The sequence below is a fragment of the Narcine bancroftii genome, chromosome 8 (assembly GCF_036971445.1).
Source record: "Narcine bancroftii isolate sNarBan1 chromosome 8, sNarBan1.hap1, whole genome shotgun sequence".
NCBI lineage: Eukaryota > Metazoa > Chordata > Chondrichthyes > Torpediniformes > Narcinidae > Narcine > Narcine bancroftii.
In genome coordinates this window covers 20,703,518-20,719,440 of record NC_091476.1, presented here as the reverse complement: position 1 = coordinate 20,719,440, position 15,923 = coordinate 20,703,518, and the positions used below count along the sequence as shown (strand labels likewise).

The window sequence follows — 15,923 nt, the reverse complement described above, 5'->3', positions numbered from 1 at the left end:
AGAAAATTTAGCAATCTTTTAGGAGTGTATTTGTGCATCATGGGCCTGCCTGAAAATTTGGATTTTATGTTTTCCAGGGGTAGTTGTCATGCTCAATTTATTTTGACTATTTTTACTTCAAGAGAGCAATGGGCAAACAGTGGCTATAAATAAAGGGGAGTAGAAAATACTGTATGGTATTTCTCTGAATTCACTAAAATAAGAACTTCTGTTTTTAATTTTTTGTTGGCATTTTTCCTTTGAGTCTAAACTCTGCATGCCAAACTGCATGAGTTTTTCAAGCTCTGCTGGGACCAAGGAAAGCTGCCTCAGTACCTTCGTGATGCCATCATCATCACCCTGTACAAAAACAAAGGCGAGAAATCAGACTGCTCAAACTACAGGGGAATCACGCTGCTCTCCATTGCAGGCAAAATCTTCGCTAGGATTCTCCTAAATAGAATAATACCTAGTGTCGCCGAAAATGTTCTCCCAGAATCACAGTGCGGCTTTCACGCAAACAGAGAAACTACTGACATGGTCTTTGCCCTCAGACAGCTCCAAGAAAAGTGCAGAGAACAAAACAAAGGACTCTATGTCACCTTTGTTGACCTCACCAAAGCGTTCAACACCGTGAGTAGGAAAGGACTTTGGCAAATAATAGAGCGCCTCGGATGCCCCCCAAAGTTCCTCAACATGGTTATCCAACTGCACGAAAACCAACAAGGTCGGATCAGATACAGCAATGAGCTCTCTGAACCCTTCTCCATTAACAATGGCGTGAAGCAAGGCTGCGTTCTCGCACCAACCCTCTTTTTAATCTTCTTCAGCATGATGCTGAAACAAGCTATGAAAGACCTCAACAATGAAGACGCTGTTTACATTCGGTACTGCACGGATGGCAGTCTCTTCAATCTGAGGTGCCTGCAAGCTCACATCAAGACACAAGAGAAACTTGTCCGTGAACTACTCTTTGCAGACGATGCCGCTTTAGTTGCCCATTCAGAGCCAGCTCTTCAGCGCTTGACGTCCTGTTTTGCGGAAACTGCCGAAAAGTTTGGCCTGGAAGTCAGCCTGAAGAAAACTGAAGTCCTCCATCAGCCAGCTCCCCACCATGACTACCAGCCCCCCACATCTCCATCGGGCACACAAAACTCAAAACGGTCAACCAGTTTACCTATCTCGGCTGCACCATTTCATCGGATGCAAGGATCGACAACGAGATAGACAACAGACTCGCCAAGGCAAATAATGCCTTTGGAAGACTACACAAAAGAGTCTGGAAAAACAACCAACTGAAAAACCTCACAAAGATTAGCTTATACAGAGCCGTTGTCATATCCACACTCCTGTTCGGCTCCAAATCGTGGGTCCTCTACCGGCATCACCTACAGCTCCTAGAACACTTCCACCAGCGTTGTCTCCGCTCTATCCTCAACATTCATTGGAGCGACTTCATCTCTAACATCGAAGTAATCGAGATGGTAGAGGCTGACAGCATCGAATCCACGCTGCTGAAGATCCAACTGCGCTGGGTAGATCACGTCTCCAGAATGGAGGACCATCACCTTCCCAAGATCGTGTTATATGGCAAGCTCTCCACTGGCCACCGAGACAGAGTGCACCAAAGAAGAGGTACAAGGACTGTCTAAAGAAATCTCTTGGTGCCTGCCACATTGACCACCGCCAGTGGGTTGATATCGCCTCAAACCGTGCATCTTGGCACCTCACAGTTCGGCGGGCAGCAACCTCCTTTGAAGAAGACCGCAGAGCCCACCTCACTGACAAAAGACAAAGGAGGAAAAACCCAACACCCAACCCCAACCAACCAATTTTCCCTTGCAACCGCTGCAACCGTGTCTGCCTGTCCCGCATCGGACTTGTCAGCACAAACGAGCCTGCAGCTGACGTGAACATTACCCCTCCATAAATATTCGTCCGCGAAGCCAAACCAAAGAAGAAAAAAAAGAGATTAAACCCACCAGAAAAGTTGTACCAAGATGGTGTGTGCTCTTAGACATTTTCCTTCCATTTGTAAATGTATTCTGAATTGAAGATCAAATTCATTTCTAATTAATAGTTTATACTGATTAGTTACCTGTTGATGCAGCTTCTGGATTTCCTGGCTGTTTTCGTCGAACCAGTCCTTGTTTTTCCTGGAGGAGAAGCCCAGTACCTCTTCAGTGGATTGCAGTATGGTAGTCTTCAACTGATCCCAGAGGGTTTCAGGGGACGGGTCCATGAGGCGGATTGCATCATCGAGCTTTGCTTTTAGGTTTGCCTGGAAGTTTCCTCTCGCTTCGTCTGACTGCAGGTTTCCAACATTGAACCTCTTTCTCGGGGCTTTACTGTTCCTGGGCTTTGGCTTGAAGTGAAGGTTGACCACACCAAAGCCTTCGACACCGTGAGCAGGAAAGGGCTTTGGCAAATACTAGAGCGCATCGGGTGCCCCCCAAAGTTCTTCAACATGATTATCCAACTGCACGAAAACCAACAAGGTCGGGTCAGATACAGCAATGAGCTCTCTGAACCCTTCTCCATTAACAATGGCATGAAGCAAGGCTGAGTTCTCGCACCAACCCTCTTTTCAATCTTCTTCAGCATGATGCTGAACCAAGCCATGAAAGACCTCAACAATGAAGACGCTTTTTACATCCGGTACTGCACGGATGGCAGTCTCTTCAATCTGAGGCGCCTGCAAGCTCACACCAAGACACAAGAGAAACTTGTCCGTGAACTACTCTTTGCAGACGATGCCGCTTTAGTTGCCCATTCAGAGCCAGCTCTTCAGCGCTTGATGTCCTGCTTTGCGGAAACTGCCAAAATGTTTGGCCTGGAAGTCAGCCTGAAGAAAACTGAGGTCCTCCATCAGCCAGCTCCCCACCATGACTACCAGCCCCCCCACATCTCCATCGGGCACACAAAACTCAAAACGGTCAACCAGTTTACCTATCTCGGCTGCACCATTTCATCGGATGCAAGGATCGACAACGAGATAGACAACAGACTCGCCAAGGCAAATAATGCCTTTGGAAGACTACACAAAAGAGTCTGGAAAAACAACCAACTGAAAAACCTCCCAAAGATAAGCGTATACAGAGCCGTTGTCATACCCATACTCCTGTTCGGCTCCGAATCATGGGTCCTCTACCGGCATCACCTACGGCTCCTAGAACACTTCCACCAGCGTTGTCTCCGCTCCATCCTCAACATTCATTGGAGCGCTTTCATCCCTAAAGTCGAAGTACTCGAGTGGCAGAGGTCAACAGCATCGAGTCCATGCTGTTGAAGATCCAGCTGCGCTGGGTGGGTCACGTCTCCAGAATGGAGGACCATCGCCTTCCCAAGATCGTGTTATACGGTGAGCTCTCCACTGGCCACCGTGACAGAGGTGCACCAAAGAAAAGGTACAAGGACTGCCTAAAGAAATCTCTTGGTGCCTGGCATGTTGACCACTGCCAGTGGGCTGATATCGCCTCAAACCGTGCATCTTGGCGCCTCACAGTTTGGCGGGCAGAAACCTCCTTTGAAGAAGACCGCAGAGCCCACCTCACTGACAAAAGGCAAAGGAGGAAAAACCCCAACCAACCAATTTTCCCTTGCAACCGCTGCAACCGTGTCTGCCTGTCCCGCATTGGACTTGTCAGCCACAAACGAGCCTGCAGCTGACGTGGACTTTTACCCCCTCCATAAATCTTCGTCCGCGAAGCCAAGCCAAAGAAAGAAGACAGTATTAAGGTTTCTGTTATGGCATTGATTAAAGTGAATACTTTTGAATGGCTCTAAACCTTATATTGACATTGTAAATATTATAGTGAATGATTTAAATAAAAAAATTCATCTGAAACGCAGGCTAATTTTTCATAAGGGATTGGATATATCCGATTGATGGACAAAAGCCAATAAGAGCGGCATTAACACCTCAGAGTGAAAAATTGACAAAGCAATCCTGCTGTATCAATGGTGTGTTTAATCCTGAGTTAACTAAATATTTGTTCCTTTTATTGGATGCAATATTTGAGTATTTATGTAAACATTCCTAATACTGTACTTGATTATTCACGGCTCTTAGAAAAATGAGAGTTGAAATGCATCCTGTGATGTGATATTTTAAGATTAATGATACTTGCACTCCTTAATTTTCAGAATGGCCAGGAGGATGCTGCTAGAAAAGCTTTTGAATATTTATGTGAACATTCCCAAGACAGTATTCAATTATTCACAGCTCTCCGGTATGAAACTGGTATTAAATTGGTACAGTAAATATCCAAAACTGAATTTCCTATGCAACTTGAACTTGGTGATATTATACACCTTAATTCCGTGCTTGCACTCGATTTTAACTTCATTGTACAGTTTGTCTTTTTTTTTACCCTTGTACAGTTCAGAGTTAACAGATTGGAGAATCTTCCAAGATGCCAATTATCACCAGGAAGTTTTCACTAATTAGCTGTCTACATATTGCTCTCTAATATGCAGAAGTACCAACAGAATATGAAAATTTGGTATTCACTTGGTCATCTGCAGTTGATAGAAACTTCAAGTTGTTTGTATTTGTTAAAAATGACCTGATTTTAAATAATCAGTATATCTTGTTCCTTGTGCCATTTGCTCAACATCATATTCAGTAAAATACCTAGTTAATACAACTTTCATCTTTATGGTTCAACTTGGGTTATACAGGTACATAATCTTTTATCCAAAATTCTGAAAACTGAAGCCTCCTGCACATCAAAGCTCGCGTTTGGCGCCACCCACCCCCATTAATCACTGCGTCTCAGTGCTCCTACCAGTCTGACATTTCTCTGCTGCCCATGGACTTTGAAGACTGTGAAAATGTCAAAAAGACCTGTAGAGTCCTCTTTCAGTAACAGAGAAGCAGAAAAGGAAGCTTGTCATTATCTTTTTAAAATATTTTTATTGCGTTTAACATATAAGCATAATTACATAATAATTAATTTGTATACAAGTCAGCACACATTTAAAAAAAAAGCCGATGATGAAAAGAGTGGATAAAGCTACATCAATAATTGCTTATAGTGTATCAAACATTTAATTGAAATGATCTATGCAACCATATTAAACCCATTTATTTAAATAATAAAGAAAATAAAGGAGAAAAAAAGAAACAATACTAAAAACTAAATCTAATCTAACCCCTCCCTCTAACCAAGGTTACCTTTAAATTAATTTTTAAAAATCTATAATGTGGAATCACTAGCGACCACTGTAGAACAGGCAATGGAACATACAATAATTGTTAATTCTTCCAATTATAAAAAAATTCTTAGAATGGGTCCCACATTTTCATAAATTGAAACTTTCTATCTTTAATATTTAGTTTTCTCTAAACTTAAATAGGGCATTACATCATATAACCATTGTGTACAAGTAGGGGTGAATCATCTTTCCATTTCAATAAGATTGCTCGTTTGGCTATTAACGTGGTAAAAGCTAAAACTTTTTCCTGAGATGCCAATGTAAGTTTATCTGGATCACGAGAAAAACCAAACAAAGCAATTAACAGGTAAGATTCCACATTATCTCTAAATTTGGGCACTCCCAAAATATAAGGATCAGAGAAGGTTCAAAAATTTTACATTTCTCACATAACGAATCAATGTCAACATAAAAGAGAGATTATTTAAGTTTGGAGTTGCACATTAAGTTCTATGAACCACCTTAAATACGCAATGTCTTGCACAGAATGTGGAATCATTAAGCTTCATCTGAAAATGTTAAGTTCAAATATTGTTCTTCATCCCAGTCATAGGAACTGAATTTAAATCCAATAAATTATTGTATGATCAACCATGAAAATAAAACCATAAATTAAAAAACTGATCAAGAATATTAGTATTGGAAATTTGCTGAAAATCTGAAAATTTAGATTGAACAAAATGTCTAATTTGTTCATATCTAAACAAATGCCTCTTGGAAAGATTAAATTTAGGTGATAATTGTTTGAAAGAGGCAAAAAAGAGGCATCTGTTGTTATCGGTCGGGCAGAAAGTAGAGTTTTTGCTGAAGCTTGATCATAAAAAAAAAGACTCCAACTGAAGAGGATGGTCACCAGATTTTCAGGTGTTTAGCTTAGTTTGAGCAAGTTTATGTTTGAAATTTTACTGTATTACTTAAATATAAAAAGTAATTTTATGGACTATCTTTATGCTCATTTATCCACCCCACCCCACCCCCCACCCCGTTCAGAGACTATTCTATTTGGAGTATGTCTTTGTTTTGCACAAATCTGAAATCAAAGCAGTTACCTAATGTACTGATGTTACTATTCTAATATCTGAAAAATTCCAAAAAGTGTCTGTCCCAGGGGTTTCGATAAAAGATTATATACCTGTACATAGTTCTATGAAAGTGGTGATGCAGGTAGATGGGGTGGTGAAGATGGTAAATCGAGGAACTGCTTTCATTGGTCATGGAGTGTACATGATGGTATAAGATGGTGAAACTGCATGGTACATTGTGCACAGTTTTGGTCAACTAGCTATTGGAAGGATATCATTCAGCTGGAGAGGATGTAGTGAAGGTTCACAAGAATTTTCACAAGACTGAAAGACGAATCATAAGATGCTGGACAGACAGGGACTTTTCTTCCCATGTTAAGGGGGTATCTAACAGGTTAGTAAGATCATGAGGAGCAAATAGGTGAGGGGGAAAGATTTCTAAAAGGGACTCGAGGCACTGAACCTCCAAGTAAACAGTAAAGTTCAGTAAATGTCATGGTCTGATATTTACCAATCCTTTCAGTAAGAATTGATCACAGTACGAATGGAGGGTGAAACAGTGATCTAAATCCAATAATTTATGCCTAAACAAGGGAGATGACAGCAAGATGAGGGAGGAGTTGGCTTGCATAGACTAGGGTATGGGTTCTATGATGGAACTGTTGAGGAACAGTGGAATAGTTTTTCCAGAGATTTTTCAGTGCCTAACAGAAGTTGAAAGGAAGGACATGAAGGTGGGGAGAGCCAGCCTTGAATAGCTAAGGAAATAATGGAAGACTTTAACTTAAAACCTCAAGAGTAGTGAGAAACTTGAAGATTGGGAAAGCATTAAAAAGCAGTGAAGAACCACTAAGCAAGCAATAAAGAAAAGGAAAGAGATTATAAAATTAAATTAACACAAAATATAAAAATATAGTACATTATTTAAAGTGGAAAAGGGTGGCTTAAATGAATGTTGGCCCTTTGGAAGATAAGAAAAAGAACCCTACTTGACAGTATATGGTGAGTGAGTGCCATGGAGTCAGTGCTCAGCCCACAACCATTCACTGTATAAATTAACAATTTTGGAAAGGGGACCATGTGTGGTGTATCTAGGTTTCCTGATAACACTAAATTGAGTAGAACAGCAAATGATGGAGAGGATGGACTGCTGAGTGGTAAGATGTAGCTTAATGTTTGGTAAATGCAGGTTATCCTCTGGAAGGAAATATCGTAGATCAGATTATTATTTAAATGGTGAAAGATCATGCAGAGAGCTTGTGCATGAATCTCAAAAAAAAACTGTAGGTACCAGTAATCAAGAAGGTAAATGGAATGTTGCCTTCATTGAACTTGAGTTGGGAAGTTCACAACTGTACAGGGTACTGGTGAGGCTGCACCTGAAGTATCATGGTAATTTTGGTCTCCTTTCTTCAGAAAGGATATACTAGCTTTTAGAAGTTCAGTGGAACCAGGTTGATTCTAGACATGAGGGGCGTATCTATGAGGAGAGATGTAGTCACTAGAATTCAGAAGAATGAGGGGGGGAGGGAATTAGTTTCCATGTAGGTGGGACGACAACTAGGCAATGTAGCCTCAAGATTCGGGGTAGATTTAGAGTGGAGATGAGGAATGTTTTTTCCAGAGAGAAGGGAACCTGTGGAATTCTGAGCCCATGCAAGAAGTATAAGATGCCTCATTTGTACTTTTAAGACATAGATTTTAGCATAGTAGGGGAATTGAAGGTTAAGGGTAAAAAGGCACCTAGATAGAGCTGAGTCCATAGCTGGTTCAATCTTGATCTTATTAAATGGTGGACTGGGCATAACAGGCTAGATGCACTGTTCCTGCTTCTATTTCTTATGTTCTTATGGCACCTTCTTCACACAGAGGGTGGTGGGTATGTGGAATAGCTACCATAGAAAGTAGTAGGACAGGGATTAATTGTTCAGAAAAAAAATTAGGCAGGTATATGGAGAGGAAAGGTTTCCAGAGATATAGGCTGATGGCAGGGAAATGGGACTGGCTTGGTCTGTGTGAATAAGATGGGCCTCATTCTGTTCTGTGGAACTCTGACTCTCTGAACATAAAATATTCAAATGGTATGACTTTTGAAGGAAACAGGGAGTTCATCTGAATTATCCAGCATTATTCACACAAACCTCACCTCCACTACAAAGTGTATCAATTGGAATTGAGCAGCCTCTGTACTGAGACCAACTGCAGTATCCTGGAGATCATTTTGCAGGATTTTTGAGTAGTCAAATTGGTCTTCACTTGATGCTTTCCATCTGAGGAATTAGTCTGCAGAGACAGTACATGGGCTTGGAAAATCAGTCAGGTATTGCAGTTCAATTGAACGAAGCATGTCTTGAAATTACACTTTAGTAATTGCAATTGCAACTATTTTCATTTAAATGTCGCTCTTGAATCATTCATGAAATTATGCCAAATTTGTAGGGCATGATATTTCCTATCCTATGTCTCTTCCCCCATGTGGTTCTGTAGGATATCAGTTTTTGGTCACTAATCAATGTTCTCAAAGTGCTACTTTACCTAAAGTTATGCTATTTAAAGTGGGATTCCTCTTAGAGATGCCATTATTTTAACCCATGCCCCAAAATTTGTACCCCACCAGCAGATTGCTTTTTTCCCACCTAACAAACTTGTCTTTCATGACTGATTGACGTCATCTCTCAAATTCCAAACTCCAGGAATCTTCCAAGGCATCAATCAATAGCCCCTTTTCCACTGGCATCCCAGTTAATTGGCTGTGCAGTGTTCCGGGATAGGAAGCCCTTTGTGCCGTTTCCACTGGGCCACCCTGAACTGGGACACTAATTGCTTTTCCACTGAACACAACTCATCCCTGGGGATCGGAGTGTTCTACCTTCAACTGGAAACAGGTGGTAACTTTCTGCTGTCCCTTTCCATTGGTTTTAACTGCACACCAGTGCCAGCAAACGCCCTGGCATGTAATGATGTCATTTGGCGCCAGCATTTGGACATTGTTCCTCTTCCACTGGACCCTGCCCCAGTAAATTCCCAGTTAATTCCTGGGACAAGGTGCCAGTGGAAAAGGAGGTAATTTCACGTTTTGGGCCCAAGTGCCTCTGAAATCTTGATCACTAGACCATTCCCTCTTCAAGACCTAGCCTCTGATCTACATACATGGTATTTCATAAATGTTGCACAGCACTGAATCATACAGCTCTTGATAACAAGACATAGGTGTGCTGGCTAATAAACCTGTAGAGTCTTCTTAAAGGTACACATGAATTTTTTGATAATGTGTATTAGTGCTTTTTGATTCTTTATTTCCTGTTCTCATAACCTCTAAAGACCAAAACTCGTATTTGTTTTGGACTTGAATATATTCTGTTTCAGGGTTCACAGCTTTCTATAAGAGAATTTTTAAGATTCCTAATTCTCTGAGATATGAAACTTTCTGTTAAATGGTTTACCCCTTATTCCAAGGCTTAACACCATCTTTGAGTGTAGGCCATTTTTTTATATGCTGAAATAAATCATTCCATGTTTTTCCACAATTTATTTTAAGCAGAAGTTTAATTTGCCTGGTGTCATCTACTTCGGAAGCTGATGATAAAAGCCTAAGGTAACTTCCTTGTAACTTTGATTTCTGAATGTTACTGTTCCAATGTTACTGATTCCTTTTATGTGCTCTGTTAAAGATATTTGCAATATTACTGATGGGATAAATGTAGCTTTGTATGCTTCCCATTGAAACATATTGTTTTCAATTTCTTGACATGGAGACCCGACTGCAGTTCCTGGTCTCCTTGGTTCTTCTTCTTTGTCGTTTATTAACAAAATGAGATGCATATTGATTAGATGCACACAGGTTTCTCTCTACCAGTTCTGATTCTAAAAAGATATTCTTCCACCCAACCTGTGTATTTTTAATAATTAATATGGATTTCCCCATCAGGACTTGAAAGGGAGCTTGTAGGTATAGATGGTGTTCCCATGTACTTGTTAACCTTGTCCTTTATACTAGAGTTAAAAGTTTTTAATTGCTGTTGCAGTAGTCTAGGCAAGTAATTGCAATATATTTCACAGATGATGTACATTTTAGCCAGAGTATGGTGATGATGGTTCAAGTTTATTGTCACATGTACCAAGATGCAGAGATTATTTTATGACCAGACAGTTAGGCATATTGGGCATAGTGCAGCAAGAAAGATGCGTTACTTTGAACGAGAGTTTTAATGGTTGGTTGGCTTTTCCAAGGCAGTGGGAGTTTTTGAGGTAGTTGGTGAATGGGGTTGTCATGATAATGAATATGCATGAGATGTATTCACCTGTCCGGAAGTCACGTGGTATGAGACACAGAGAAGAGCACGAAATGGAGGAACAATGAAAGCTGGAGAATAAAGACACGGAGATGTTTAACTGGTAAAACTTGCGTTATTAGTGTTACTAACTTCACATTTCGGGCCACAAATGTGACATTGGCGACGAGGATTAAAACAACAACATTTTGGAACTTAAATGTGATAAGAATTTCGATTTTTGATTCGGTGGCTTTGGGCTGAAAAAAGTTTCCTCATGGCAGGCACAGAAGCTAATTTTTTAACACTTCGAGGTGTTCCTCATTTTGACCCGACTGGTGATGCAAGCACTGTAAGTGTGAAGTGGAAGGCATGGCTGGAAGAATTTGAAGCCTACGCCGACAGTCGTGGCCTATTTCTCGATAGCGATATGGTGGAACAAAAAGCGCAGAGAAGGGCGTTACTTCTTTTCACTGCAGGACCCGCAGTTCGGGAAACTTTTAAGACCCTTTTGAATACAGGTAGGAAGGATGAATACTGGAAAGCGGTCGATGCATTGAATGCACACTATGTAGTGACACCAAATGCTACATTTCAACGCCATTTGTTTCGGAGAACGAAACAAGAAGATGGACAAACAATTGCTCAGTATGTGACGAGATTGCGCCAACTGGCTGTTGGATGCAATTACATGGCAGCTGATTTGGACAACCAATTATTGGATCAAGTCGTGCAGCACTGCAGATCAGACAAGCTCAGGAGACGTCTGCTGGAAAAAGGGAGTGAGTTGAAGCTCACCGATGCTTTAGCCATTGCTGCTGCATTAGAGGCTGTTGAGGGGCAATTTCATACCATGACCCTGAAGGACAACTCAAGCCAGCAAGTTAAGAGGCTATCGCATAACCAGCCAAGATATACGTCGAGACATGACGTGGAGTGTTATCGATGTGGAAACAGAGGTCATTTTGGAAAAGACCCATGCTGCCCAGCAAAAGTCAAAGTTTGCAGAAAGTGCGGAGGTAAAGACCACTTTGCAAAGAAGTGCAAAAGCAAGTCCAATGCAGACCAGAAAGGGAAGAGCACAGCCTCCAAAGGCAAAGCTTGGGGGGAAAGGAAAGTATCCTGGAAAGAAAGACACTATCCGCCATATAGACGGTGACCCAGAAAGTGACGATGATGATGATAACCAAGATGGACAGAGATATTATCAATTTACATTGAATGATGTACATCATGAGAAGGTCCCAGTGATCATTGGTGGTGTGACAGTTCAGGTCATTGTAGACTCAGGCAGTGACAGTAATGTAATTGATCGACATTTGTGGGAGAAATTGAAAAGGAAAAAGATCATCTGTACCTCAAGGAAGTGCTCCAAGAAACTGTATCCATATACAGCAACCAAGCCATTGCAGACCATTGGATGTTTTACTGCAACTGTTGAAGATGGTGATAAGTACACCGAGGCAGAGTTTGTTGTCATCGACGAGAGGGGAGAACCATTGCTGAGTAGAAGCACAGCGCAAGACCTGGCAATACTTCATATTGGAGCTCGTGTCAATTCAGTTCAGTCATACGAGAATATGAAGCAAGAATTCCCCGCAGTCTTCCAAGGAGTAGGAAAGCTGAAAGGTCGACAACTAAAGCTAGTGGTGGACAAAACGGTCAAACCCAAGGCGCAACCAGTGCGCAGAACTCCGTTTGGACTTCGTGGGAAAGTCGAAGCCAAAATTTAAGAGTTGATAGAGCAAGACATTATTGAACCTGTGGAACATTCGACGCAATGGGTTAGCCCTGTAGTGATTGTGCCCAAACCAAATGGTGACATAAGACTGTGTGTTGATATGAGAATGGCCAATGAAGCTATAATTCGAGAACGACACCCTATACCAACAGTGAAGGAAATTTCTTTTCTTTGGCGTGGCTTCGCGGACGAAGATTTATGGAAGGGGTAAAAGTCCACGTCAGCTGCAGGCTCGTTTGTGACTGACAAGTCCGATGCGGGACAGGCAGACACGGTTGCAGCGGCTGCAGGAGAAAATTGGTTGGTTGGGGTTGGGTGTTGGGTTTTTCCTCCTTTGCCTTTTGTCAGTGAGGTGGGCTCTGCGGTCTTCTTCAAAGGAGGTTGCTGCCCGCCAAACTGTGAGGCGCCAAGATGCACGGTTTGAGGCGATATCAGCCCACTGGCGGTGGTGAATGTGGCAGGCACCAAGAGATTTCTTTAGGCAGTCTACTTCAAGAGTTAACTACCAGTAAGATATTCTCAAAAATTGATTCAAAATGGGGCTATCATCAATTAGAGCTGGACCCAGAATCCCGAGACGTAACAACATTTGTGACTCACTGTGGATTGTACCGATACAAAAGACTATCGTTCGGCATTAATGCAGCTTCTGAGATCTACCAATATGAAATCCATCGAGTGATTCAAGGCATTCCTGGAGTTGCCAACATTTCTGACGACATCATAGTCCATGCACCCACCAAGGAGGAGCATGACAGACGGTTGAGGCGTGTACTATCTAGACTACAGGAGGCAGGCCATACCGTGAATGGAAACAAGTGCCAGTTCGGTGTGTCAGAAATGGACTTCATGGGACACAGACTTACACGGGAAGGACTCAACCCAGCAGAGGCCAAGGTGAAGGCTATTGCAGATGCACGTGCACCCCAGAACGCCACGGAGGTGAGGAGTTTCCTAGGATTGGTCAATTATTGCGCAAAGTTCATCCCTAATTTTGCTACAGTGGCAGAACCACTAAGGAAACTAACCAGGAAAGGTGTACCATTTCATTTTGGATCGGAGCAGAAAAAAGCGTTCACAACGCTGAAGCAAAGTCTGACAGATGCTGATACTCTTGGATATTATGATCTGGCTGCACCAACCAAAGTCATAGCGGATGCTAGTCCTGTTGGTTTAGGAGCTGTGTTGGTACAGATACTTGATGTAGGACCAAGAATAATTGCCTACGCCAGCAGATCGTTGTCAGATGTGGAAAGAAGATATTCTCAGACAGAGAAAGAAGCACTCGGACTTGTATGGGCCTGTGAGAGGTTCCATGCATATTTGTATGGCATTGAATTTGAACTCATCACAGATCATAAACCATTAGAGGTGATCTATGCCGCTAGATCCAAACCGTGTGCCAGAATAGAGCGATGGGTACTCCGACTCCAACCCTACAAGTACAAAGTAGTTCACATTGCTGGCAAAGTAAACATTGCTGATCCGCCGTCCAGATTGGTGAAGGATGGAGGCCCACAATCCAAGTCAGATTTGGGGACAGAAGCACAGAGCTTTGTACGCTTCAGTCGACACCGAAAGCTGTGACCACGAAGGAAGTCGAGAGAGAGTCCGAACATGACCCATAACTCATGGAAGTGAGAAAATGTATCCAGAGTGGACAATGGGACAAGTGTACTCACAAGGCTTACATTCCCATTAGAGACGAACTTTGTTGCATCGGACAGTGTGTATTGAGAGGTTGTAGATTGGTGATACCACAGAGGTTGAGACCGAAGATCGTATCCTTAGCTCATGAAGGACACCTAGGTATTGTTGGTACCAAGCAAAACCTCAGGAGTAAAGTATGGTGGCCAGGTTGTGATAAAGACGCAGAGAAATTCGTCAAAACTTGCCATGGATGTCAAATCACAAGTAGGAGTAATCCTCCAGAGCCGATCCGGAGTACGCAACTCCCGACAGGACCGTGGATCGACGTAGCCGTTGATTTTCTTGGACCTTTACCAACTGGTGAATCAATCATGGTAGAGATAGATTACTGCAGCAGATACTATGAGTACGTTGTGATGAGGTCCACGACCACAGAAATAACAATACCAGCATTAGCAGAGATCTTTGCAAGATATGGATTGCCTGTTACGCTATACTCTGACAATAGTCCACAATTCATTTCAGAGACATTTGCTGAATACATGAGGACCACAGGTATCCACTATCATAAAGTAACTCCGAAATGGCCGCAAGCCAACGGGGAAGTAGAGAGACCAGATGATGTTCCTGAGGCGGTTACCAGCATTCCTGATGAAGTGACTAGAGGGCCAGAAGCACCCGAGGCCGTGGCGAGCAGTTTTTTTTCGACGCTGAGAGTGAACAACCGAGTAGCCACGATAGTGTCACAGGAAGGCCGAAATGAGACAGGAAAGCGCCTAAACGATACGAAGACTTTGTGCCGTATTTCTAAGTGTGTGACAGTTGGATTGATAAAAGAACATTGGGACAGTGATTTAATCATATATCGAAGTGCGTGTATGAGTGCTGTATGTAGTACATTTTAGTTAGTTGAGTTATTGTATTACAGTTAGTTACAACATGTTAATGTTACATTGTGTGTAGAAGGAGTTTGAATTTGTTTGTTTGTTGGTTCCGAGGGATATTGATAAGGTGACGGTGTTTACATTTCAACATTGAGGTGTAAAGTTTATTTCTGGTAAAAGGAGGGATGTCATGATAATGAATATGCATGAGATGTATTCACCTGACCGGAAGTCACGTGGTATGAGAGAGAGAGAGAAGAGCGCGAAATGGAGGAACAATGAAAGCTGGAGAATAAAGACACGGAGATGTTTAACTGGTAAAACTTGCGTTCTAAGTGTTATTAACTTCACATTTCGGGCCACAAATGTGACAGGGGTGTTTATGTGTGAGATGGCTGAGCTGTGTTCACGATCCTCTACGATTGCTTGTGGTCTTGGGCCAAACTGTTCCTGCACTTCACAACAATGTACCTTGAAAGGGTGTTTTTAAGGATGGACCTGTAGAAATTGAGGGATGCTGGTGACATACCCAATTTCCCCAGGGTTCTGAGGAAATTGAGGTGCTGGTGCACTTTCTCTGCCATTGCATTGACTTGGGTCAGCCAGGACGTCATTTGCAGATGCTTCCACCTACTAATTAAAACTGTCTACTATTTTCACTTTAACACCATTGATATTGACCAGGAAATGAGCTCTGCCCCTCCTCTGGAAATCTATAATTAGCTCCTTGGTCTTGCTGACATTGAGAGAGAGGTTGTTGTCTTGGCACCAAGCCACTAGTCCCTTTTACAGTACTCTGACTCATCTTTTTTAGAGATTCTTTCTACGATGGTACTGTAGTGTCATGCACATATTTATAGCTGGAGTTGGCGTGATGTTTGGCCATACAATCATGGATATACGAGTCTAAGTATATAGCCTTGCAGAGTCCAAATGTTGATGATTATGAAGGAAGAGCTGAGGCCAGTCCTCATTAATTGAAGCCGATGGGACAGAAAGTTACAGATCCAATTGCAGAAAGTGGTACTGAGAGCAAGGTCACATAGTTTGGGGATGTTTAGCGGTGCAAATGAATGCTGATTCTGGGGAAGTGGATTTATTTGGATGATATTGCCAGATTTATCTAGGCTAGTAAACTATATTGCATAACATTCTT

The 15,923-nt window shown here is 42.1% G+C and overlaps 1 protein-coding gene across 11 annotated transcripts in view; it reads left to right on the top strand.

Annotated features, from left to right (window-relative positions):
- Positions 1-15,923, top strand: part of tex11 (testis expressed 11) — a 150,940-nt gene that overhangs the window by 87,469 nt on the left and 47,548 nt on the right. For 10 of the 11 annotated variants that reach the window (XR_011342918.1, XR_011342919.1, XM_069893077.1 and 7 more), the window contains 2 exons: positions 4,126-4,211; positions 9,760-9,816. Coding sequence is in view for 9 of the 11 variants with exons in the window: in XM_069893077.1 (XP_069749178.1) it covers positions 4,126-4,211; positions 9,760-9,816 (143 nt within the window). In the remaining 2 variants the exon portion in view is untranslated. The remainder of the gene's footprint in view (positions 1-4,125; positions 4,212-9,759; positions 9,817-15,923) is intronic. The other variant, XM_069893073.1, reaches the window with a different exon arrangement.